This window comes from Equus caballus, chromosome 27 (genome assembly GCF_041296265.1).
Source record: "Equus caballus isolate H_3958 breed thoroughbred chromosome 27, TB-T2T, whole genome shotgun sequence".
In the NCBI taxonomy this organism is placed as follows: domain Eukaryota; kingdom Metazoa; phylum Chordata; class Mammalia; order Perissodactyla; family Equidae; genus Equus; species Equus caballus.
Genome location: NC_091710.1, coordinates 23,326,759 through 23,354,085, shown reverse-complemented (window position 1 = coordinate 23,354,085; position 27,327 = coordinate 23,326,759). Strand labels below are relative to the sequence as shown.

The 27,327-nt window shown below is 36.8% G+C and overlaps 1 protein-coding gene across 42 annotated transcripts in view; it reads right to left on the bottom strand.

Annotated features, from left to right (window-relative positions):
* Window positions 1-295: 295 nt before the first annotated feature.
* The window catches only part of LOC100057011 (disintegrin and metalloproteinase domain-containing protein 5), a 161,490-nt gene continuing 134,458 nt past the window's right edge, over window positions 296-27,327 (bottom strand). For 11 of the 42 annotated variants that reach the window (XR_011433215.1, XR_011433214.1, XR_002804401.2 and 8 more), the window contains 4 exons: window positions 26,079-26,235; window positions 25,755-25,866; window positions 24,776-24,826; window positions 296-452 (listed from right to left, as the gene is read on the bottom strand). Coding sequence is in view for 21 of the 42 variants with exons in the window: in XM_070252946.1 (XP_070109047.1) it covers window positions 440-452; window positions 24,776-24,826; window positions 26,079-26,235 (221 nt within the window). In the remaining 21 variants the exon portion in view is untranslated. Of the gene's footprint in view, window positions 453-2,190; window positions 2,239-2,644; window positions 2,895-24,775; window positions 24,827-25,754; window positions 25,867-26,078; window positions 26,236-27,327 lie in introns of those variants that run through there. The other 31 variants (XM_070252946.1, XM_070252945.1, XM_023630661.2 and 28 more) reach the window with 9 other exon arrangements.

The window sequence follows — 27,327 nt, the reverse complement described above, 5'->3', positions numbered from 1 at the left end:
TCCTATCTGAATAAATGCCATTGGGACAAGGCACAGGCTAACCACAGGATAGGAGCTCTGAAGAGAAGCAGGGAGGTGAGACTCGGGGAGGGAGATTCAGGTCAACCTAAAGAGCAGAAGGGAAGAGGGAACACTCTCTATCCTTGGGTCATAAGGCTGAATGGCAACACCTCTTGGCTTAGTGGGATGAGGGTCTCAGGCTGCTTTCACCTGATTCAGAGCCTCTTCTGGAGTCAAGTTGGAGTAGATAGGGTGGAAGGTGGGAGTTAAAATACAGAGTAAACACTGGACATAATTCAGGTGCAGATGATTTATTATTTCATAATTTAACCCTCAGCAGTGACAACAGAGGTAACAGAGAAATTATGTTTTTTCCTTCTTGATATAGGCCAGTTTCTGATGATTTATTTCGCACTATCCTCTCTCCAGGCCAAGGTTCTTAGAGACTGTTACTGTAAGAGAAAACAAAACTCAAAACACAAAATACCAGTGTTACTTTTTTTTCCTTTGAGCCAACACATTTGTCACACAAGTAATTTAAAAGGCATGGGTAACCAAAGGGGAAGAGTCAAGAAAATGAAAACTAATTCCAGAAAAAACAACAATCTGCTACCTCAACTGCGAATATTCTTAGTTTTGTAATAGAAGTGGCTTTCTAAAATACCCTAAGTGTTTGTCTATGTTGGGTAACTATTTAGGTCGATAAAGCAAAGTGCCTTGAAATTTCCATTCTAAGTATGTAAATAGACTTTAATTTAAAAGAAAACATTATGGTAATTCTAAGTCAATCACATTTTATAAAAGACAAAAACAGCAACATACATGCCCACTCACACACACACATACACACGTGTACATCTATATATTGAAATATTTTAACAATGATCATCTTAGGTGCTAAGATTAATGACAGTGATTATTTCATTCTTTTGCATACCTATGCTTTTAAATGAATGTTTATTACTTGTTACTACTGTACTAAGAAGGAGAATGATTCACACACCTACATCTACATACAATTTATTGAATGAGAGGAGAGTCAGGAGAGAAGAGTCAACGTAAGATTTGGACATTCCAATGTCTCTGGTTAGAAAAGGATCTTAATGTAATTAAAATCTAAAATCATCCTTCAGAATTATTAAAAATGAAACCAGTCAAGCATAAAATGAATGCAAAATGTTTGTTGTAAACTTAAGGACAAAACTGAAAATGACAAAATATTTTTGGAACCAACATAAATAATGCTTAAAACATAGGAATTTATTAACAGAAGGCTAGGTCTAAAATCCCAACTTACAAAACAGAAAAATCAAAGAGGTGGGAGATGGGAGAATGTAAAAATATCCTAAGCATCCCTCATACTAAAGGGAATCTCAAAAATGCCTCTAACCCGATATGATTATATTATGTATTTTCTATTTCTATACCATACTCATTACAGAAATAGCTTATTACCAAATGACAGTGGAAAATAACAAAGAAAATTCAATAGGATAGCAAAAGAAAGTAAAATTTAAGAAATGCTACAGCTCAGAAAGTATACCACTCACAAGTCCAATTGACTAAAAATAAATAACTTATAAAAGTTACAACTTGATACAAATAGATTGATGGTGATCATTAAAACCAGGTAATTTGGCAATAGAGACCAAAACACAACAAAAGTGTATACATTATATTTATGCTTTGATCAATCTCTCCTTTAGAGATTTATTCTCAGACTACAATTGGAAAGAAAATTGCTCCAAAATGTGCATGCATGTAAGGATGTTTATTACAGGGTGTTTGTAACAACGAAAAACTAGAAGTAGTCTAAATATTCATAATAATGAATTTTTAAATAAATTATTTTTCTTTTTTAAATTGAATACTATATGTATTCAAAATGATGATATGGGCCTATAGTTTAAGATATGAAAAGTTGTCCTTAATAGTCTCTAAGCACAAAAATCTGAAAAGTATAAGTATTTTTATGTTTTTCTTAGAAAAGAACTTAAGAACATATGCATCTACATTGTTAGAAATTTACTTTTGGCACTCTGATTATGAGAAGTTATCCTTCATTCATATATCTACCAAATATTTTAATAAATATTTGGTAACACATTAAAAATCAGAAAGGTGCTTTTTGAAAATAAACAGCTCTATGTTTTAATTCATTGTTAGTTAATACTAAAGTTTACTACATACCTCTATTTTCCTTTCACATAAATTTCAGAAGCTTTTTGTCAACTGTCCCTATCGATGTATCCAAAAAATATTTTGATTCAGTTTATTTTAAACATATAGAAATCTCTCTATATATAGATCATTGATGTTGGAAAAGATGAGGATAAGATGTAAAGTTAAAAGTATAAAGAAGGGAGAAGGAACGACAATCAACTTCAAGTTAAATAGAAAAAGAAAGAAAAATATTTTAGATAATTAGACTCAAAATTCATGGGAAATTTCCTTTGTCAAAATTCTAGGAAATAAATGCTGAGTTGATATTAACATAAAGTAAATATAAACTTTAAATATGATAAGTATGATAGTTTTAAAAATGAAAATAAAAGTTATAAATTTAATTGAAATCTGATACTTTGCAAGATGCTAAACTGCTAAAACAGTAATAAAAATATGCTGTACCAACCTATACTCCCACCTGCAATGTGTGAGAGTCCTCATACTTGACAAGCTCACCGTCCCTTGATGTTGTCACTTTTGATTTTAGCCACTCTTACAGGGGTGTAGGGAACTCTCACTTTTATTTTAATTTGCCTTTTTCTGAAGAGTAATGATGTTGAGCAATTTTTCACGTTTCGAGCCTCTTCAATATTATCTTATGTGAAGTGTCTCTTCAAATATTTTGCATATTAGGTTCACCCACTTTTTGTCATTGATTTCTAGGGATTCTGTATAAATTCCGAATATGAGTCTTTTACTGGAAATACGTATTACAAAAACCTTCTCCCCCATTGTGGTTTCCCTTTTCCCTTTCCTAAGGGTGTCTTCTGAGAAGCAAAACTTCCTAAATTTTTAAAAATGTTATTGTGTTGTGGTAAGACACTTAAATGAAACCTACTCTCCAGAAATGTTTAAGTATACAATACAGTATCCTTAACAACAGAGACAATGTTGTACACAGCAGATCTCTAGAACTTATTCATCTTGCATAATTGAGACTTGATTCTCATTGATTAGCAACACCCAAATTTCCCCTCCCTGCAACCTAAGGCAACCACCATACTACTCCTTGTTTCTGTGAGTTTCACTATTTTAGATACCTCATATAAGTGGAATCATGCAGTCATTTGTTCTTCTGTGACTGGCTTATTTCACTTAGAATAATGTCCCCAAGGTAAATCTATGTTGTCACATATGCAGAACTTCCTCTTTTTCATGGCTGGACAACATTCGATTGTATGTATATACAACATTTTCTTTATTCATCCATTGACGTACATTTAGTTTGTAACCATATCTTGGCTATTGTAAATAGTGCTGCAATGAATTTAGGAATACTAATATTCCTTTGAGACCCTGATTTCAATTCTTTGGGGAAAATATCCAGAAGTGGAATTCCTGAATTATATAGCATTCTATTTTTAATTTGTTGAGGACTCTACAGCAGTTTTACATAGTGAGTGCAATATTTTTTTATTTTATTTTATTTTATTTTATTTTTTATTAATGTTATGATAGATTACAACCTTGTGAGATTTCAGTTGTACATTATTGTTAGTCATGTTGCGGGTACACCTCTTCCCCCTTTGTGCCCTCCCCCCACCCCCCCTTTTCCCTGGTAACCACCGATCAGATCTCCTTGTCAATATCTTAACTTCCACCTATGAGTGGAGTCATATAGAGTTCGTCTTTCTCTGACTGGCTTATTTCACTTAACATAATACCCTCGAGGTCCATCCATGTTGCTGCGAATGGGCCAATTTTGTCTTTTTTTATGGCTGAGTAGTATTCCATTGTGTATATATACCATATCTTCTTTATCCAATCATCAGTTTCTGGGCATGTACATTGGTTCCACGTCTTGGCTATTGTAAATAATGCTGCGATGAACATAGGGGTGCAACGGACTCTTGAGATTTCTGATTTCAGGTTCTTAGGATAGATACCCAGTAATGGGATGGCTGGGTCATAGGGTATTTCTATTTTTAACTTTTTGAGAAATCTCCATACTGTTTTCCATAATGGCTGTACCAGTTTGCATTCCCACCAACAGTGTATGAGGGTTCCTTTTTCTCCACAACCTCTCCAACATTTGTCGCTCTTGGTTTTGGATGTTTTTGCCAATCTAACGGGTGTAAGGTGATATCTTAGTGTAGTTTTGATTTGCATTTCCCTGATGATTAGCGATGATGAACATCTTTTCATGCGTCTATTGGCCATATTTATATCTTCTTTTGAGAAATGTCTGTTCATGTCCTCTGCCCATTTTTTGATCGGGTTGTTTGTTTCTTTGTTGTTAAGCCGTGTGAGTTCTTTGTATATTATGGAGATTAACCCTTTGTCGGATAAGTGGCTTGTAAATATTTTTTCCCAATTAGTGAGCTGTTTTTTTGTTTCAATCCTGTTTTCCCTTGCCTTGAAGAAGATCTTTAGTCTCATGAAGTCCCATTTGTTTATTCTTTCTATTGTTTCCCTCAACTGAGGAGTTATAGTGTCCAAAAAGATTCTTTTGAAACTGATGTCAAAGAGTGTACTGCCTATATTCTCTTCTAGAAGACTTATTGTTTCAGGCCTAATCTTTAGGTGGTTGATCCATTTTGAGTTTATTTTGGTGTGTGGTGAAAAAGAATGGTCAATTTTCAATCTTTTGCATGTGGCTGTCCAGTTTTCCCAGCACCATTTGTTGAAGAGACTTTCTTTTCTCCACTGTAGGCCCTCAGCTCCTTTGTCGAAGATTAGCTGTCCATAGATGTGTGGTTTTATCTCTGGGCTTTCAATTCTGTTCCATTGATCTGTGGATCTGTTTTTGTACCAGTACCATGCTGTTTTGATCACTGTAGCTTTGTAGCATGTTTTGAAATCGGGGATTGTGATTCTGCCGGCTTTGTTTTTCTTGCTCAGGATTGCTTTAGCAATTCGCGGTCTTTTGTTGCCCCATATGAATTTTAGGATTGTTTGTTCAATTTCTGTGAAGAATGTTCTTGGGATTCTGATTGGGATAGCATTGAATCTGTAGATTGCTTTAGGTAGTATGGACATTTTAACTATGTTTATTCTTCCAATCCACGTGCATGGAATGTCTGTCCATCTCTTTATGTCGTCGTCAATTTCTTTCAAGAAAGTCTTGTAGTTTTCATTGTATAGAACCTTCACTTCCTTGGTTAAATTTATCCCAAGGTATTTTATTCTTTTCGTTGCGATTGTGAATGGGATTGAGTTCTTGAGTTCTTTTTCTGTTAGTTCATTGTTAGTGTATAGAAATGCTACTGATTTATGTATGTTGATTTTATACTCTGCTACTTTGCTGTAGTTGTTGATTATTTCTAATAGTTTTTCTATGGATTCTTTGGGGTTTTTTATATATAAGATCATGTCGTCTGCAAACAGCAAGAGTTTTACTTCTTCATTACTCGGATTCCTTTTATTTCTTTTTCCTGTCGAATTGCTCTGGCCAACACATCCAGTACTATGTTGAATAGGAGCGGTGAAAGTGGGCACCCTTGTCTTGTTCCTGTCCTCAGAGGGATGGCTTTCAGTTTTTGTGCATTGAGTATGATGTTGGCTGTGGGTTTGTCATATATGGCCTTTATTTTGTTGAGGTACCTTCCTTCTATACCCATTTTATTGAGGGTTTTTATCATAAATGGGTGTTGGATCTTGTCAAATGCTTTCTCTGCATCTATTGAGATGATCATGTGGTTTTTGTTTTTCATTTTGTTGATGTAGTGTATCACGTTGATTGACTTGCAGATGCTGAACCATCCCTGTGTCCCTGGTATAAATCCCACTTGATCACGGTGTATAATCTTTTTGATGTATTGCTGTATTCGGTTTGCCTGAATTTTGTTGAGGATTTTTGCATCTATGTTCATCAGTGATATCGGCCTGTAGTTCTCCTTCTTTGTGTTGTCCTTGTCAGGTTTGGGGATCAGAGTGATTTTGGCTTCATACAATGTGTTAGGGAGTACTCCATCTTCCTCAGTTTTCTGGAATAGTTTGAGAAGAATAGGTATTAAGTCTTCTTTGAATGTTTCATAGAATTCTCCAGAGAAGCCGTCTGGTCCTGGACTTTTATTTTTGGGGAGGTTTTTCATTACTGTTTCTATTTCCTTACTTGTGATTGGCCTATTCAGATTCTCCATTTCTTCCTGATTCAGTTTGGGGAGGTTGTAGGAGTCTAGGAAGTTGTCCATTTCTTCCAGGTTGTTCAATTTGTTGGCATATAGTTTTTCATAGTATTCTCTTATGATCCCTTGTATTTCATTGGTATCTGTTGTGATTTCTCCTCTCTCATTCCTAATTTTATTTATTTGAGATTTCTCTCTTCTTTTCTATGTGAGTCTGGCTAAAGGTTTGTCGATTTTGTTAATTTTTTCGAAGAACCAACTCTTTGTTTCATTGATCCTTTCTACTGTCTTTTTTGTTTCAATATCCTTTATTTCTGCTCTTATTTTTATTATTTCCCTCCTTCTACTGACTCTGGGCTTTGTTTGTTCTTCTTTTTCTAGTTCTGTTAGGTGTCATTTGAGGTTGCTTATGTGAGCTTTTTCTTGTTTAGTGAGGTGAGCCTGTATTGCGATGAATTTCCCTCTTAGGACTGCTTTTGCTGCATGCCAAATGATTTGGTATGTCGTGTTCTCATTTTCATTTCTCTCCAGACAATATTTGGTTTCTTCTTTTATTTCTTCAGTAATCCATTGTTTGTTCAGAAGCGTGTTGTTTAGTCTCTACATTTTTGCACCTTTCTCTGCTTTTTTCTTGTAGTTGATTTCTACTTTCATAGCATTATGATCAGAAAAGATGCTTGATATTATTTCGACTCTCTTGTATTTATTGATGTTTGCTTTGTTTCCCAAAATATGGTCAATCCTTGTGAATGTTCCATGTGCACTTGAGAAGAATGTGTAACCTGCTGTTTTTGGATGAAGTGTTCTATATATATCTATTAAGTCCATCTGGTCTAATTTTTCATTTAATTCTATAATTTCCTTGTTGATTTTCTGTCTGGATGTTCTGTCCATTGGTGTTAATGGTGTGTTGAGGTCCCCTACTATTATTGTATTGTTGTTTATGTCTTCTTTTAGTCCTGTTAAGAGTTCCTTTACAAATTTTTGTGCTCCTGTGTTGGGTTTGTATATATTTATAAGTGTTATGTCTTCTTGGTGGAGAGTCCCTTTTATCATTATATACTGTCCCTCTTTGTCTTTCTTTATCTGTTTTGCTTTGAAATCTACCTTGTCTGATATTAGTATAGCGACACCTGCTTTCTTTTGTTCATTATTAGCTTGGAGTATCGTTCTCCATCCCTTCACTCTGAGTCTGTGTTTGTCTTTGCGGCTGAGGTGTGTTTCCTGGAGGCAGCATATTGTTGGGTCTTGTTCTTTGATCTATCCTGCCACTCTGTGTCTTTTGATTGGGGAGTTCAGACCATTTACATTTAGAGTGATTTTGAGATGTGGGGGCCTACCACTACCTTTTTATCTCTTGTTTTCCGGTTTTCTTCAATTTCCTTTGTTTCTCGTCCCATGGTTTAATCTGTTCTGTTGAAGAGCTGCTACTCTCTGTTGTTGTCCTTCTACTTATCTCCTCTGCTCTTGGTTTTGTAGCCCTGTTCCTTTTTTGGATTTTTCAGGAATGTGGGTTTTCCTGGGGATTTCCTGAAGAGGAGGTTTTGTGGCAATGAACTCCCTTAATTTTTGTTTATCTGGGAAAGTTTTTATTTCTCCATCGTATTTGAAGGATATTTTCACCGGGTAGAGAATTCTCGGCTGTAGGTTTTTGTCCTTCAGATTTTTGAATATATCATTCCACTCTCTTCTAGCCTGTTAAGTTTCTGCTGAGAAATCTGCTGATAGCCTGATGGCAGTTCCTTTGTAGGTTAGTTTCTTTTGCCTGGCTGTCCTTAGTATTTTCCCCTTGTTGTTGACTTTTGCTAGCTTCACTACTATATGCCGTGGGGTTGGTCTTCTTGCATTGATAAAGTTTGGAGATCTATTGGCTTCTGTCACCTGAAGATCCATCTCTCTCACCAGATTTGGGAAGTTCTCAGCCATTATTTCTTTGAATAGGGTTTCTGCTCCTTTCTCCTTCTCTTCTCCCTCTGGTATACCTATAATCCTTACGTTGCATCTCCTAATTGTGTCTGCTAATTCTCGGAGAGTTTCTTCATTTGTTTTTAGTCTTACTTCTCTCTCCTCCTCTGCCTGAAGCATTTCTATATTCCCATCTTCCAAATTGCTAATTCTTTCCTCCATATCATCGGCCCTACTGTTCAGTGCATCTAGATTTTTCTTAATCTCCTCTATTGTGTTCTTCATTTCCAGTATTTCTGTTTGGTTCTTCTTTATCGTATCAAACTCTTTTGTGACATAGCTCCTCAACTTGTTGAGTTGTCTATCTGAATTCTCTCTTAACTCATCGAGTATTTTAATGATGGCTGTTTTGAAGTCATCGTCATTTAGGTTATATATTTCATTTTCTTTGGGATTGTTGTGTGTGTCTTTGTTGTTTTCCTTTTGTTCTGGAGATTCAATGTATTTTTTCATATTGCTTGATGTTGTAGATTTGTGCCTCCGCACAGAGATAGAGATTAGTTGCTCCTTCCACTTGTTTCTGCTGGTGTGGTGGGGGAGCAGCTGTTTATACTGCACCAACCAGGAACCCTATCTGCAGTTGCTAACTGGGCCTGGGCCCCTCCTCGTAGTCACAGTGGTCCTTTGGATTCCCTCTTCTGCCGTGGGGGCCATCATGGGGGGGCTTCAGGTTGCTGGTACCTACTGTTGCAGCCCACCTCGACGTGCTCCCTCCTTGGGGTCTGCAACGGTGTTACAGGCTTTTCCAGAGGCCAGGGACAGGATCACTTATATTTGCCACTCTGTCACTGTCAGCACCCGCAAAATCTCACTTGTCCACTATGGGTCACAGCAGAGCTATTGGTATCTTCTGCAGTCTGTGGTTAGCTCACCTAGCTATGCTACTTTTGTCCCAGGGTCTTCCAGCCTTGTGGCTGCCGGATGGATGCTCTCCAGTAGTGCTGTGCAGAGGCTTTCGCTGGGGCTGCTGTGAGACTGTAGGCTTTCCCCCTAGGCTACGGAGCCAGGTCGCTGGAACTCCACCCAGCCCCAGTCCTGTTCCCCAGGAACTCGGGGAGCCCTTTGCCCTGACTGGGGGATAGCCAGAGATCCTGATTTCAGTGGTAGCTGGTTAGCTGCTGCCCTGCCTGATATTCTCCTCTCCGGGACACTCCCAGAGTTGTGAATGCTGGGTATGGCCCCTCTGCTAATGGCAGACAGAGAGTTTTGTCTGCTGCCCAGGCGGAACTCTGGAGCATCCCCCCCGGGCCACGGAGCTGGCCTCTGGAGCTCCACCCAGCCCCAGTCCTCTCCAAGATCTCCGGCAATCCCTTGCCCCACTGGGCGGGCAACAGCAGCTGGGTGTTGCCTCGCCCTCTGGGATTCTCTCTGGGACTTTCCCAGAGTTGTGAATGCTGGGTGTGGCCCCTCCGCTAATGGCGGACAGAGAGTTTTGTCTGCTGCCCAGGCAGAACTCTGGAGCTTCCCCCCGGGGCCAAAGAGCCAGCCTCTGGAGCTTTACCCAGTCCCAATCCTTTCCGAGATCTCCGGCAATCCCTTGCCCGGCCGTGCAGGCAGTGGCAGCCAGGGGGCTGCCACACCCTCTGTGATTCTCTCTGGGACCCTCCAGGTGCCCTGGACACCAGGTGGGATCTCCTTGCCAATGGCAGGGTGAGACTCTCCCCTCAGGCTCAAGTGCGTAACTCTAGAGTTTCCCTCTGCATTTAGGAGTAATTGCGGGGGCTTTAGGTAGGGTTCTGGTCACCTGTTTCCACTTTCGCTCCTCTGGTGTGTGCTCGCTCCTGCCCTAGGTGTGTGTTGATCTTCTGGGGGCATCCGTTGGAAGAAAGCTGCTTGCAGGTACTAGGCTGTTCGGTCGGGGTCGGAGAGTTTTCATCTATCTCCACCTCCTACTGGAGGGAAGTCCGTCCGCCTTCCGATGTATAGTCGCATGGGTCTCTCAGATGTCCTGAGATGCTATCTGGATATCCTTTGTTAAGCAATGAGTGTCCAAATAATTGTAGACTCGAAGGGGGAGAGACAAAGAAGACTACTCACGGCGCCATCATGGATCTTCCATGAATGCAATATTTTGCATTCCAACCAACAGTGTAAAATTGTTCAAACTTCTACGCATCCTTGCCAACATTTGTTGACTTTTGCTTTTTTGATAATTGCCATTCTAATAGGTGATACCTCATTGTGGTTTTGATCTGCATTTCCCTGATGATTAGTGACATTGGCCATCTTTTCATACACCTGATGATCATTAGTACGGCATTTTGGGAGAAGTGTCTATTCAAGTCTTTAGCACACTGTAAAATCAGGTTATTAGCTTTCTTGGTATTGATGGTAGGAGTTCCTTATATATTTTGGCAATTAACCCTTTACCTGATACATGGTTTACAAATACTTTCTCCCATGCAATAGGTTGCCCTTTTACTCTGTTGAATGTTTAACTCACTGTGCAGGTCTTTTAGTTTGATAAGCAGTCCCACTTGTCTATTTTCTGCCACTGTTGCCTATACTTTTGGAGTCAATCTAAAGAATAAATCACTGCCAAGACCAATGTCATATAGCTTTTTCCCTATGTCTTCTTCTAGGAGTTCTACAGTTTCAGGTCTTACATTTAAGTAACCTATTTTGAGTTGATTTTTGTGTATGATGTAAGGTAAGGGTCCAATTTTATTCTATTGCACGTGGATATCCAGCTTTCCAACACCATTTGTTGAAGACACTATCTTTTCCCCATTGTGTACTCTGGCATCATTTTCAAAGATCAGTTGATCCCACAACTAGAAGGACCTGCAGCTAAGATATACAACTGTGTACAGGGGGGTTTGGGGATAAAAAGCAGAAAAAAAAAAGATCAGTTGACCATATAGGTGTGAGTTGATTTCTGGGCTCTCACTTCTGTTCCATTGGTCTTTATCCTCTTTATACCAGCACCATACTGTTTTAGTTACAGTACCTTTGCAATATATTTTGAAATCAGGAAGTGTGATACCTCCGCCTTTGTTCTTCTTTCTCAAGATATTTTGGGTATTTAGAGTCCTTTGTGGTTCCATGTGAATTTCAGAACTGGTATTTTTGTATTTCTATGAAAAATGTCATTGGAATTTTGATAGGGATTTTATTGAATTTATAGATAACTTTGGGTAGTATGGACATTTTAACAATATTAATTCTTTCAATCCATGAACACAGGATGTCTTTCCATTTGTTTGTGTGTTGTTTAATTTCTTTCATCAATATCTTGTACTTACCAGTACACAAGTCTTTCACTTTCTTAGTTAAGTTTATTCCTAAGTATTTTATTTTTATTGGATCCTATTGTATATCGAATTGTTTTCTGAATTTCCTTTTCAGATAGTATATTGTTAGTATAGAAATGCAATTGGTTATCGTACGTTGATTTTGTAACCTACAACTTTACTAATTTCATTTATTAGTTCTAAGAATTTTTTGTGGTGTCTTTAGGCTTTTCTATATATACGAGAATGTCATCTGCAAACAGAAAACATTTTACTTCTCCCTTTCTGATTTAGATGCCTTTTATTTCTTTTTGTTGCCCAATTGCTCTGGGTAGAGCTTCCAGTATTAGGTTGAATAGAAGTGGTGATCGCAGGCATCCTTAACTTGCTCTTGATGTTAGTGGAAAAGCTTTAAGATTTTCATTGTTCACTATGATACTAGCTGTGAGCTTCTCATATGTGGCCTTTATTATGTTGAAGTGATTTCCTTCTACTCTTAATTTTTTTAAATTTTATATCATAAGAATGTTTTGAATTTTGTCAAATTTTGTCAAATGCTTTTTCTGTACCTATTGAAATGATCTTGTCATTTTTATTCTTCATTCTGTTAATGTGGTATATCATATTGATTAATTTTTGTATGTTGAACCTTCCTAGCATTCCTGTGATATCATTTTACCATGGGGTATGTTCATTTTAATGTGCTGTTAAATTTGGCTGGCTGGTATTTTGTTGAGGATTTTTGAATCCATGTTAAACAGATAATTAGCCTACAGTTTTCTCTTCTTGTGGTGTTCTTGTCTAGTTTTTGGTATCAGGGTAAATGTTGGCCTCATTAAATGAGTTTGAAAGTGTTCCTTCCTCTTAAAATTTCTTGGAAGAGTTTGAGAAAGACTGGCAGAGAATTAAAGAAATTCTTCCTTAAATATTTGGTAGAACTCACCAGTAAAGCCAATCTGTCCTGGGATTTTCTTTTTTCGGAGGTTTTTGATTACTGGTTCAACATACTTACCTGTTTTCAATCTGCTCACTATTTCTTCATGGTTTACTCTTGGTTGGTTGTATGTTTCTAGGAATTTATTCATTTCTTTGAGGTTGTCCAATTTGTTGGCATAAAATTGTTCATAGCAAACTTTTATGATCCTTTTTGTTTCTGTAGCATCAGTTGTAACATCGCCTCTCATTTATGATTTTATTTACATTAGACTTCTCTCTTTTTGTGTTAGTTTAGCTAAAAGTTTATCAATTTAATTTATTTTTTTTTGAGGAATATTATCCCTGAGCTAACATCTGCCACCATTTCTCCTCTTTTTGCTGGGGAAGATTGGCCCTGAGCTAACATCCATGCCCATCTTCTTCTATTTTATATGTGGGACACCTGCCACAGTATGGCTTGATAAGTGTTGAATAGGTCCACACCCAGGTTCCAAGCCAACAAACCCCAGGCCACCAAAGCAGAACGAGTGAACTTAACCACTGCACCACTAGACTGGCCCCTTAATTTTATTTTCTTAAAGAAACAGAACTTGCTTTTGTTGATTTTTCAATTGCTTGTTTATTCTTTATTTCATCATATCTGCTTTAATCTTTATTTACTTCCTTCTGCTAACTTTGGGCATAGGTTTTCTTTTTCCCATTCCTTGATGTGTGAAGTTAGGTTACTTAAGAGCCTTCTACTTTTTAAAAACATAGGCCTTTATTGATATAAATTTCCAACTAAGATACTGCTTTTGCAGCATTCCATAAAATTGGTTATGCTGTGTTCCCATTTTCATTTGTTTCAAGACATTTTCTTTTTTTCCTTTTATAACTGAGGTAACACTGGTTTATAACATTATACAAAATTTCAGGTGTACATCATTATATTTCAATTTCTGTGTAAACTACTTGTTTACACCCAAAGACTAATTACCATCTATCACAATACATATGTGCCCAGTCACCCCTTTCTCTCTATCTCCTCTCCCCTTCCCCTCTAGTAACCACCAATCTAGTCTCTGTATCTATGTGTTTGTTTGTTGCTGTTTTTATATTCTATCTATGAGAGAGATCATATGATACTTGACTTTCTCAGTGTGACTTATTTCATTTAGCAGAATAACTCAGGGTCCATCTTTGTTGTTGAAAATGCAAGATTTCCTCTTTTTTTATAGCTGAGTAGTATTGCATCATGAGTATATGCATCTTCTTTATCTATACATCCCTCGATGGGCACCTACATTGTTTCCAGTTCTAGGCTATTGTGAATTATGCTGCAATGAATAAAGGGGTCCATATATCTTTAAGGATTCATGTTTTCATGTTCTTTGGATAAATAGTCAGAACATATGGTAGTTCTGTTCTTAATTTTTTGAGGAATCTCTATACTGTTGTCCATAGTGGTTGAACCAGTTTGCATTCCTACCAGCAGTGTATGAGAGTTCTCATTTCTCCACGTCCTCTCAAACACGTTATTTCTTTTCTTGTTAATTATAACCATTCTGAAGGGTGTTAGGTGATAACATTGTAGTTTTGATTTGTATTTCCCCAATAATTAGTGATGTTGAGCATCTTTTCATGTGCCTGTTGTCTATCTGTTTATCTTATTTTAATTGGGTTGCTTGGTTTTTTTGTTGGTGTTGACATGTATGAGTTGTTTATATATTTTGGATGTTAACTGCTTATCACATATATGATTTGCAAATATCTTCTGCAAAGTGTTAGGTTGTCTTTTCATTTTGTTGATGGTTTCCTTTGCTGTGCAGATTTTTAGTTTGATGTAGTCCCATTTCTTTATTTTTTGTTTTGTTTGCTTTGCCTGGTGAGACATGGTATTGGAAAATATCCTGCTGACATGCTATCTAAGACTGATGTCAAAGAACATAATACTTATGTTTTCTTCTAGAAGTTTCATGATTTCAGGTCTGATAGTCAAGTCTTTAATCTATTTTGAGTTTGTGTATGGTGTAAGATAATTGCCTATTTTCATTCTTTTGCATGTACAGTTTTCATGACATTGTTTATTGAAAAGACTTTCGTTTCTCCATTGTACATTGCTGGATCCCTTGTTGAAAATTAGCTATCCTTAAATGGGTGGGTTTACTTCTGGGCTCTTGATTCTGCTCCATTGATCTCTGCATCTGTTTTTGTGCCAGGACCATGCTGTTTTGACTACTATAGCTTGGTATCATATTTCGAGGTCAGTGAGTATGATATCTCCAGCTTTGTTCTTTTTCTCAGGATTCCTTTGGCTACTCAGAGTCTTTTGTTGTTCCATAAAAATTTTAGGATTCTTTCATCTACTTCTATGAAAAATGTTGTTGGAACTTTGATAGGGGTTGCATTGAATTTGTAGATTGCTTTAGGAAGTATGGACATTTTAACTATGCTAATTATTCCAATCCAAGAGCATGGAACATCTTTCCATTTCTTTGTGCCTTCTTTGATTTGGTTCAACAACGTTTTATAGTTTTCAGTGTACAGGTCTTTCATGTCTTTGGTTAAATTTATTCCCAGGTATTTTATTCCTTCTGTTGCAACTGTAAATGGGATTGTATTCTTAACTTCTCTTTCTGCTATTTCGTTGTTAGTGTATCGAAATGCAACTGATTTTTGAATGTTGATTTTGTATCCTACAACTTTACTGTATTCATTGTTTATTTCTAAAAGATTTTTGGTGGATTCTTTAGAGTTTTCTATATATAAAATCATGTCATCTGCAAATACTGACAGTCTCACTTCTTCCTTTCCAATTTGGATCCCTTTCATGTCTTTTTCTTGACTGATTTCTCTGGCTAGGACTTCCAATACTATGGTAAATAAGAGTGGTGAAAGTGGGCATCTTTGTCTTGTTCCTGTTCTTAGAGGGATAACTTTCAGGTTTTCACCATTAAGTATGATGTTAGCTGTGGGTTTGCCATATATGGCCTTTATTATGTTGAATTACTTTCCTTCTATACCCATTTTTCTTGGAGTTTTGATCATAAATGGATGTTGGATCTTGTCAAATGCTTTCTCTGCATCTATTGAGATGATCATGTGTCTTTTATTCTTCATTTTGTTAACGTGATGCATCACAATGATTGATTTGCAGATGTTGAACCATCCCTGCATTCCTGGAATAAATTCCACTTGATCATGGTGTTTGATCTTTTCCATGTATTGTTGTATTTTATTTGCTAGCATTTTGAGGATTTTTGCATCAATGTTCATCAGTGATATTGGCCTGTAATTTTCTTTTTTTGGTTGTCCTTGTCTGTTTTTGATATCAGGGTAATGTTGGCCTTCTAGGATAAGTAAGGAAGCTTCCCTCCTCTTCAACTTTTTGGAAGAGTTTGAGAAGAATATATATTAAGTTTTCTTTGAATGCTTGGTAGAATTCGCCAGGGAAGCCATCTGGGCCAGGATTTTTATTTATTTTTTAATTTTTATTATGGTTATTTTTTTGGTGAGGAAGATTCACCCTGAGCTAACATCTGTGCCAATCTTCCTCTATTTTGTATGTGGGTCTCCATCACAGCATGGCCACTACAAAGTGGTATAGGTCTGCACCCAGGAACTGAATTTGGACTGTCAAAGCAGAGCATGCCAAACTTAACCACTAGGCCATGGGGCTGGCCCCCAGGACTTTTAGTAACCCCCGGAGGTTTTGATTACTGTTTCAATCTCCTTAATGGTGATTGGTCTATTCAAAATCTCTATTTCTTCCTAATTCAGCTTTGGAAAGCTACATGATTCTAAGATGTTATCTATTCCTTCTAGGTTATCCAATTTGTTGGCATATAGCTTTTCATAGTACTCTTTTATAATCTTTTGTATTTCTAAGGTGTCCGTTGTAATTTGCCTCTTTCATTTCTGACCTTATTTATTTAAGCTCTCTGTTTTTTTCTTGGTGAGCCTAGCTAAAGTTTTGTGAATTTTCTTTATCTTTTCAAAGAACCAGCTCTTAGCTTCATTGATTTTTTGCTATTTCTTCTTTAGTCTTTATTTGATTCATTTCCACTCTGATTTTTATTACTTCCTTCCTTCTACTGATTTTGCACTTGGTTTGCTCTTTTATTTTCTTGTTCCTTTAGGAGCACTATTAGATTGTTTATCTGAGATTTTTCTTCTTGGTTGAGGTAAGCCTGTATTGCTATAAAATACCCTCTTAGAACTGCTTTTCCTGTATCCCATAAATTTTGCCATGTCATATGTTCATTTTCATTTGTCTCCATGAGTTTTTTGATTTCCCCTTTGATTTCTTCATTGACTCAATAGTTGTTCAGCAGCATTTTGTTTAATCTCTATATATTTTTCGCTTTTCCAGTTTTTTTCCTGTAGTTGATTTCTAGTTTCATACCATTGTGGTAAGAAAAGATGCTTGGTATTATTTCAGTCTTCTTAAATTTATTGAGACTTGTTTAGTGGCCTAATATGTGATCTAACATCAAGAATGTTCCATGTGCATTCAGAAAGAATAGGTACTCTACAGTTTTTGGATGGAGTGTTCTGTATATATCTACTAAGTCCATCAGGTCTAATGTGCCATTTAAGGGCAATGTTTCCTTACTGAGTTTCTGTTTTGATGATCTACTCATTGAAGTAATGTTAAAGTCCCCTACTATTATTGTGTTACTGTCCATTTCTCCTTTTATGTCTGTTAATAATTGCTTTATATATTTGGTGCTCTTATGTTGGGGTCATAGATATTTACAAATATTATACCTTCTTGTTGGATTGTTCCCTTTATCATTATGTAGTGCCCTTCTTTGTCTCTTGTTACAGTTTTTGTTTTAAAGTGTATTTTGTCTGATACAAGTATTGCTACCCTAGGTTTATTTTCCTTGCTATTTGCATGGAGCATCTTTTTCCATCCCTTCACTTTCAGTTTTAGAGTGTTTTTACATCTGAATTGTGTCTCTTGTATGCAGCATATAGTTGGATCTTCTTTTTTCCAATTAGCCACCCTATGTCTTTTATTGGAACATTTAGTCCACAGACATTTAAAGTAACTATTGATAAGCATGTACTTATTGTCATTTTATTTTTTTTCTCAGTGGTTTACTGGTTCTTCTCTTGCTCTGTTCCTCTGGGGTTTCATGACTTTCTTTACTATTATGTTTGGGTTCCTTTCTCTTAACTTTTTCTGTATTTATTGTAGGTTTTTGGTTTGGGATTACCAGGGGTTTCATATATAATAACCTACATATAGTTACTAATCTATATTAACTTGATGGTCTCCTATGTTTGACCTCTTGCTGAAAGCTCTACTCTTTTACCCCCTCCCACATTTTATGTTTATTTCATATTTGACCTCTTTTCTTGTATGTGTGTATCCATTAACCTCTTATCATGGAAGTAGATAGTTTTAGTACTTTTGTCTTTTGACCTTCATATTAGCTCGGCAGGTGGTTGATCTGCTATGATTACTATATATTTGCATTTACCAGGGGTTTTTTTTTGATAATGTTTTTATTCTTATTTGTGTTTTTTTCATGTCCACTTAAATAAGACATTTTAGCACTTCTTGTAAGGCTGGTTTCTTGGTGATAAATTCCTTTAAGTTTCACTTGTCTGGGAAACTCTTATCGCTCCTTCCATCCTGAATGACAACCTTGCTGGGTAAAGTATTCTTGGCTGTAGGTGTTTTCCTTTCAATACTTTGAATATGTCACGCCATTCCTTTCTAGTCAGTAAGTTTTCTGCTTGAGAAGTCATCTGATAGCCTTATGGGGTTTCCTTTGTGTGTAACTTGTTTCCTTTCTCTTGCAGCTTTTAGGATTCTCTCCTTATCTTTATTTGTTGACATTTTAATCATAATGTGTCTTGCTGTGGGCCTCTTTGGGTTCATCTTTTTTGTTGCTCCCTGTGCTTCCTGTACCTGGATGTCTGGTTCTTTCCATAGGTTAGGGAAGTTTTCAGCTATTATTTCTTCAAATAGATTCTCTGCCTCTTTGTCTCTCTCTTCTCCTTCTGTGACAGCTATAATATGCATGTTAGTGTGTTTGATGCTGTCCCCAAGGTCCCTTAGACTGTCCTCATTCTTTTTAATTCTTTTTTCTGTTCAGCTTGGGTGACTGCCTCTAGTCGTTCATCCAGCTCATGATCTGTTCTTCTGCCTCATCTACTCTGCTATTGATTCCCTTTAGTGAATTTTCATTTGTAGTATTGTATTCTTTATTTCTGATTGGTTCTTTTTTATATTTTCCAATTCTTTGTTGAAGTTCTCACTGTATTCATCAATTCTTCTCCCAAGAGAAGTGAGCATCCTTCTGACTATTAGTTTTACTCTTTGTCAGGTAGATTGTTAATTTTTGTTATGCTTAGTTCTTTTTCTGAGGATTTGTCTTGTTCCTTTATTTGGAATATATTCCTTTGTCTCCTCATTTTGCCTATTTTTCTGTGTTTACATCTGTGTATGAGGTACAGCAGCTACATCTCCTGATCTGGAAGAACTGACATTTTGTAATAGATACCTTATGAAGCCTGGCAATGTGCTTCCCTCTTGTCACCAGTTCCTAATGCTCCAAGAGTGTCCCCTGTGTGGGCTGTGTGTGTCCTTTTGTTGTGGTCAGGTTGCTCTTGCTGCAGGTGCACAGGGAGGCTAGGCTGTCCACCTGGACAGCTGGTTGTAGGACTCAGCTGTGTGTGGCTGCTACAGTCCCTTCAGTCACTTTATTGCATGTGGGGACTCCCAGTACAGTTGGCTGCAAGGTCTAATAGCACATTCGTGCTTCAGTTTTTCTGTTAAATAAGTAGGCCCCAGTGTGGCTGCTTTCTAGGCTTAGGGGCTCACAGTTGCTATAGGTCTCTAGCTTGCAAGGCTGTTGCCAGCTCTCTCAGTAGTGCAGCTGGATGAGGCCAACACCAAGTGTGGCAGCACACAATTGTTTTAGGCTTTGGAAGGTGGTGCAGATCCCCTACATGGCTGTTTGACAAGCAAAAGTCTGCTGCAGCTGACAAGCCCCACCACCTACAGGTCCATACACCCTGTCAACCCAGTCCTGCCCCGTGCACGTGCCCCACCCAGCTGGAGTGGACCCATTTGCACTGCTGCAGAGGCTACACACTCCATCAATGCAGGCCTTCCCCTTATGCACACCCTACCCCACAGAGGCAGATCCACTCACCCTGCTGCAGAGGTCCCACATACCCCACCTACACAGGCCCAAAGTTGCCTGAGGGCTTGCTGGTAGGTGGGCCAGTCCCCAGGGTAGGCTGTCCCCCCAGCTGAGCTGGATTAAATTGGTGCTTTATTGGCTGTGGCAAAGCTCTGTGCTAACAGGCCAGGGGAAGAACTCCAATGGTGTCTGCCAGTATCTGTGTCAGCATTCCCGAAGTGGGTTACAATAATGGCTGCCGCCAATGTCTCAGTTCCTGGGAAGGTGGTTCTATCTGCCTTCTGCCTCCCTGAGATGCACCCAGAACCTATCAAGTGAGTCTCTTTCCACCAAAGCATTGTGCACCTTTATGGTGATTTTGTGTTGCTTTCTGAAGTGGGTGAACTTGTGTATGGGCCCTTTAAGAGCAGGCATTTCTTTCTCTTATGTTCAATGGCTTTTCTGGGGGTATTCCTCATTGTATTTAATAGCCAGCAAAGCCAGATACTATGACACTCACCTCAGTTGTGCTGAGTTCAAAAGCTGCTTATTGAGCCAGCCCTGATTGCCTATGGTTAAAGTTCAGCTTGCTCTGCTTTGGTGGGCCAGGTTTGGTTCCCAGGAGCAAAATCGCACCATTCATCCATTACCAGTTCTGCTGTGGTGCTGACTCACATAGAAGAACTAGAAGGACTTACAACTAGAATATACAACCATGTATTGGGGCTTTGGGGAAGAAAAAAGAAAGAAAGGAAGTTTGGCAACAGATGTGAGCTCAGTGTGAATCTTTCCTGGAAAAATAAAAAGCTGCTTACTGTAGCAGAACTCTCCTACTCAGATCTCCTGTTCCTCCAGGGAAAGCTTCATACCTTAAGATTGCTCCCAGCCATGAAGCACAGTGGCTAGAATGTGGCTTTTTCCTCTCCAGAAAGGTATTTCTGCCTCTTCCACCTCTGTCCCTTATTGTGAGGGTTCTTTTTATCCAGTTTCCAGTTCTCTCTCAGGGGTCATTATTCCAAGGATAGTTTTAAGTTTGTTGTGTTTATGGGAAGAGGTGAGTTCAGAGTCTTCCTATGCTGCCATATTCCCAGCCGTGAGTCAAGACATTTTCTAATTTCCCTTTTAATTTTTTCTTTAATCCATTGTTTGTTCAAGAATGCATTATTTAATTTCCACATATCTCTGAATTTTCCAGTTTTCCTTCTGATTTCTCGTTTGCTACTGATTTCTAGTTCCATTCCATGGTGATCAGGAAAGATATGTAGTATAATATAAATTTTCTTAAATTTGTTAAGACTTCTTTTGTGACCTAACACATCAACTATGCTGAAGAATATTCCATGTGTACTTGAGAAGAATGTATATTCTGTTGCTGTTGAGTAAAATATTCCATATACATATTTGAGGTCCATTTTGTCTAAAGCATTATTCAAGTCTGTTGTTTTCTCACTGATTTTCTGTATGGGTGTTCTGTCCATTATTGAAAGTGAGGCATTTTAGTAAGGTATTGTATTGCTGTTGATTCTCCACTCATTCTTCAATTTTGCTTTATATATTTAGGTGCTCTGATCTTGCAAGCATATATTATAATTCTTATCTCTTTCTGGTGAATTAAGCCTTTTTATCATCATATAATGTAAATAATGTATATAATCTTTGTTTCTTGTGACAGTTTTTGACAATATCTGTCTGACATAAGTATAGCCAACTAGAGTGACTAGTTGCATGCTAGATCAAACTGACATCTCTATTCAGACTGGCCCTCAGACAGCCAGGTCTTATCAGCACTCCAAGACAGGCTAGATTGAAGTCAGTCCTCTGGGTAGCCCCCAGAAAAACGTGGGCAACAGATTCATGGTACATCTCATATCCTCCAGGGAAATCTGTGGTTTTTTTCATTCACTCACTCAGTGCTGAGCCAGGGAGAGGGGTTATGGGGCTATGGCAACTGCCAGCCCAAACCACCATCTCTGTTCTCACTGGATCCAGGTAGCTATATTATGCCAGGTGCCATCAGTGCTCCAAGACAGGCTAGCCAGAAGCCAGTCCACTCGCTAGCCCCTGGAAAAGTTGGGGCATTGGCTACAGGATCCACCTCTTTCCCTTCCCAGAAAGCTTGGAGCTGGGAGGTTGCCTCCTGATCATATGGCACTATGCAAGACATAGGGATTACGTAAAAACATGTCTTGAATTTCCCTACTGGCTTTGGTGTGCTACTTTTGTGCTCACTTGGGGTTCAAGAACCTTTCACCTAGTTTCTGGATTTCTCACAAAGGGAATTTGTCCATGAATTGTTGACTCGGTGTGCTTGTGGTGGGAAGGAGGGCCCAGGGCTTCCTCTTCTGCTATCTGGCTGTCATCATTCTAAAACCTCTTAACTTTAATGAAGACAATTTATCAATATTTTCTGATATGGTTAGTTTGTGAGTATGTGTGTATCCTCTTTGAAAAATCTTTGCCTAACCTAAGATTATGAATATTTTTTCTTACATTTTCTTTAGGAAGCTTTATTTTTCACTTAGTTGTATTATCCATCTTGAATTAACTCTTGTTTCTTGTATGACGTAGTGGTGCAAGTTTATTTTTTCCTATATAGATATATAATTGACCCCCATTACTGTTGAAAAAATCATCCTTCTCTCCACTAAACAGCAGTGGTGCCTTAAGAGTAAATAAGATGGGTGTATATTGTGGGTCTTTTTCTGGACTCTCCATTTTTTTTATTGGTCTATTTATCATTTTGCAGATCCTATATTTTCTGAATTAAAGGAAAGTGTTGATATCAGGTAGCACAAGTTTTCTAAGTTTTTCTTTCATCTTCAAGATTATGTTGACTATTATAATTCCATCTGTTTTCACAAAAATTTTAAAATCAATTTGTAATTTTCCATCAAAAATAATTTTGAGATTTTTTATTTTAGGATTGCATTAAACTACAATTTGAGAAGAATTTATATCTTAAAATATTGAATACACTATATTTCTCAATTGATTTAGCTCTTCTGAAAATTCTCACGGTAATATTTTGTATTTCAAGTATAAATTTCTTACACATAATTCACTGCATATATTCCCATGTATCTCTCTCTCTCTTGCTCTCTCTCTCTCTCACACACACACACACGACTATATATAGTTGTGTTTTTCAGTTCTCATTTTCTTATTGTTTGTTGCTTGTATAGAGGTAAAGTTAATTTTTGTTTGTTGGCCTTGTATCCAGATATCTTATTACATTCATTTATTAATTCTAATTATTTTGTAATTTCTTAGAATTTTCTATGTACACAGACATATCATCTGCAAACAATGACAGTATTCTTTCTTCATTTCCACTCTTTCTTTTGTTTTTCTTACCCTGTTTTACCGACTGGGATCAGCCATACAATGTTGAAAATAAATGCTCTCAATGGACATCCTCCTGATCTCAGGGAGGAAACGTTCATTGTTTCTCTATCAACTATAATGTTTGCTGTATGTTTTTTTTTTTTCAGATTCCCTTTGTCACACGGTAGCTTCCTTTTATCACAAGTTAACTGGGAATGTTTATGGTGAAAGGATATTTTTTCTTCATCTACAGAAATTATCATGTAATTTTTCAGTTTCTCCTCATATTGTGAATTACATTACATTGGCTTTCTAACTTTAAAACAACCTTTCATTCCTAGATCACCCTTTCCTTCCATGGCTATGATATATTATGCTTTACAATATTAACTGGATTTACTTGGAAAATGTTTTGTTTAGAATTGCTAATCAGGAACTGATCCATAATTTTCCTTTCTAGTAGTGCCTTTGTCAAGTTTTGGTATTTAAAGTTAGGCTGGCCTTATGGAAAACTTGGGAAGTGCTTCTTCTTCTTTTTATATTCTCCAGATAAGTATGGATAAGATTAGTATTACTTCTTCCTTAAGTATTTGGAGGATGTAATAATTTGAATTATTGTTCCCAATTCTTTACTCTTCCTGGTATATGATTATTCATGCAAGTTCTTTGCCAAGTGACTTTTTAGTACTGCCTATTAGAGTGTGGAGCATATCACACACATCCCTTCATTGATATTGAGTTTGGTATGGTGACTTGTTTGTCCAACACAATGTAAAATGATATGATTGAGCAAGTGTTGGCCTAATTTAACTTGGCTCTCGTGTTCCTGATGCATGCCACGGAGAGTATGCCCAGGTACCCACTTTGTGAGAAAGTTTTAAATTATATTTGAGAGAACTTTATTTTATATAGGCATAATCATATTTGCAATTTTTCTCTATTCTATTTTGGCAAAGACATGTTTTTGGAATAATGTATGTATTCCATCTAAAAATTTAAATTTATTGATTTTAAGTTACTAGTATCCTCTCTTCTGCTAATGCCCAAAAGATCAAAAGTAGGTAATTTTATTACCTGATATCAGTCATTTATATCCTTTCTCTTTTTATTTTGAACTATTGGATAGCTTTTATCAGTTATTTTAATCTTTTCAAAGAATCAGCTTTTGTCTTTACTTATATTTTTCTGTTATTTTACTTTTCACTTATTTCTGCTCTTTCTTTAATTATCTCTTTCTATCCACTGTCTTTGAGAGCAATTAATTCTTCCTTTCCTATCTTTTTGATAGACATTATAATGAGGAAAAAACAACACTTGCTTGTTCTCTGTCCTATATAATGCATTTCATTGTAATTAAAAGGATTAAAGTATAGCCTTGCCTAGAGAGTAGAGATATGCCTACTTTTTGTAGAACCTAAAAGAGTGTCGCTTGACAATAGGATTAGAATGCTGATTGTCCATACTTAATAATGCTTCTCTTAAATTTAGGAATTTCTTCAGTTCATAAATGTATCTCAATAATCGTTACATGGATATCATAGTCACTGTGAAACTTTGTATAGCAAGGATGAAGAGAGAACTTGAAAAATAATTTTGGATGCTATATGAAACATTCTCTCTTTTTATATTCTATCCATTATTTATTAAGGGAAATTTTTATATGCTGATAATAAATGCTGAATATCTACTTTTGTCTTTGATTATTCCACGGTCTGATCTCTACATTTACTTTCCCAGATGAATTAAAACAGTGAAATGGATGAAAACTCCAAGGTTCTATCTTATTAATTATAATTTTTTCTGAGATAATAGAATAACTATAAGCACATATGGCATCCCTTATATCAGCCCTCTGCCCATGTGGCAGTGAAAGGTCATCGAGATATTGCTCTACGCTCACCTCACGTTGGGGGATGACTTGCTGCTGCTGCTGCTTTCTTCTGACACAGATCTAGAAAATCGATAAACTTTATTTTAAAGCGGAGAAATTTTAAGTCTTGAACAATTAAGTGACTATTTGAATGAAGAATGTTCTTCAAAGAAACACAGTGACTGGTTAAATGAAACATCTCCTTCCAACAAAACATCACCTTGCTTTGTGGATTAATTTCTCTCATCCTTATTTTATGTTTATTCAGTATGTATGTTATAAACCCACATTGTACAGTCAGGCTCCCTGATTCTGGGATATCTCTAACTCCTCAGTCAAACAAGCCAAAACCATAAACTAGCAGTCAAGAATTTCAACTAATTTTTCTATATATTTCTACATATTTTTTCTTCCTCTCATAACACATACTCATGTCTTCTCTTCCCATCAATTCTTGGAAGGTAAAAGTAGAGGTAAATTCTTCTGGGGAAAAATATAGTAAATTATGAATAAGGGGCTCAATAATTATGTTTAAATATTTGTGTAACTGATTACAGATAATATGGTGATTCCACTTATTAATTTGGTCTACGCAAAAGTTTCTGATACATTGGAAAGCTATCATTATCTCCCATTCTATAGCGTTGCAGAGAATAATTTTAAGAATATAAAGATTAAATCACTTGCTTAAGATATCATAGTTTTTACATGCAAGATTTAGGAGTTAAAACCAAGTTTTCTCAGGATAAATCTAATTTTCTCCTCATTTCATAATACAGCCTCCAGTCTCCTAACCTGATATTATGAACTACACAGGTAATTTCTAGTTAATAAAATGACTTTACAAATTAGCGATTTGATATTTAGGAAAATAAATATTATGGAGACAGTTTCACAGATATTATCTCTACTTGAAAGAGGTGTTCTAATAATGTTGTTTACCACTGGTCTGAGAGTCTGTGTCTAAAAAACTCTATTTTTTAAAAATTCCCTTGAAATGCAGTATTACCTATTCTCATGAAGCACAGGACAATATGGACTATTTAAACACAGTAAGTGGAATAAGAGCTGCATAAACCTCCACAATACCCTTGGCACTCATTTCTCCACCTAAAGTGATACTGGTGGTAAAATGAATAGTATTAGTGATGAATAAAACTAGAAAAAAACATGAAAGACACCAAACTGGTTTGAAATGGATCCCTGGGCCTCTCTTCATATTGCTTTACCTGTAGTCTTATTCCTGATGAAACATGAATACTATTCTTGACTTATTTAATTTAATGAGTAAATATATATATATATATATATATATATATATATATATATATACCTCTCACTTTCAGTTTCCCCACTGTAGCATAGCTCTTTTATTTTCTTCTGCTTTATTGAAATAACAGCAGTAATGATGAGCACAGGTAGAAAAATGTAGAAAATGAGTTGAAATCGGTGCTTTGGAAGACTGGATCTTTCCTCCAAATAACTTTTACCTAGAATGGAAAATAACCATCTCAAAATATGTCCGAGCTTTTATTAACCACATGAAAAAGTGGATTGGATATCATTATCAACACTACTCCCAAACACTAAACATTCCATCCATATACATTATGAATACAATACAATCCAATAAAACTAAACCAACGTATAAAATGGGCTGTTAGTAATACTTTACTGGTGTTTTTGAGCTTTCAAACTTCCACCACATGGTGATTTCTTTGATGGAAGGTAATTCTCTTTCATGAAGCACACATTTAATACTTGCAAACATGTTTTTAAGATCAGCCTTTCTGGCCATACACTGCAGACTGATTTTCAGGTACTTTATTGGCAAACATCAGGTACAGAAAAAAGGATTTTTCTCTGCAGGAGACTGATTCCATCAGCTTCAGCTCCCAAAGGTTTCCCTCTTTTTTCACCACATTCATATTGACTTCAGAAAAAACAGATGAAAGTTTTGAGTACAGTATACACGATATTGCTCATGAATGGAGCTCTCTCAGTCTTGTACTGTTAATTACATAACTCACAGGATTATGCAGTTTCTCCAACCAGCTATTCCACCATAAATCAATACATTCCAGGTTTACTTAGAATAATCTATGTATACATACAAGCATATCCTCCCAAAAACATTTAAAGAGAGAGACTCCTGGCATATTTCTGCTAACAAATTCTATTAGTATGTGTGATAGTTGATTTTATGTGACAATTTGACTGCGCAATGGTGTGCTCATATGTTTGGTCAAATATAATTCTGGGCATTTCTGTGAGGGCTTTCTGGAATGAGATTAACATTTAAATCAGTAGACTGAGTAAAACAGATAGCTTTCTCTAATGTGAGTAGGCCTCATCCAATGAGCTGGAGGTCCCAATAAAATAAAAACACTGACCCTCCCATGAAGAAGAGAGGACTTTTTCTTGCCTAAGGGACACAAACTAAGATATTGGCTTTTCCTGGGTTTCAAGCCTGTCAGCCTTCAGACTGGAACTACATCATCAATCATCCTGGGGTTCCAGCTTGCTGACTCACCCTGCAAATCTTGGGAACTGTCAGTCTGTATAATCACACAAGCAAATTC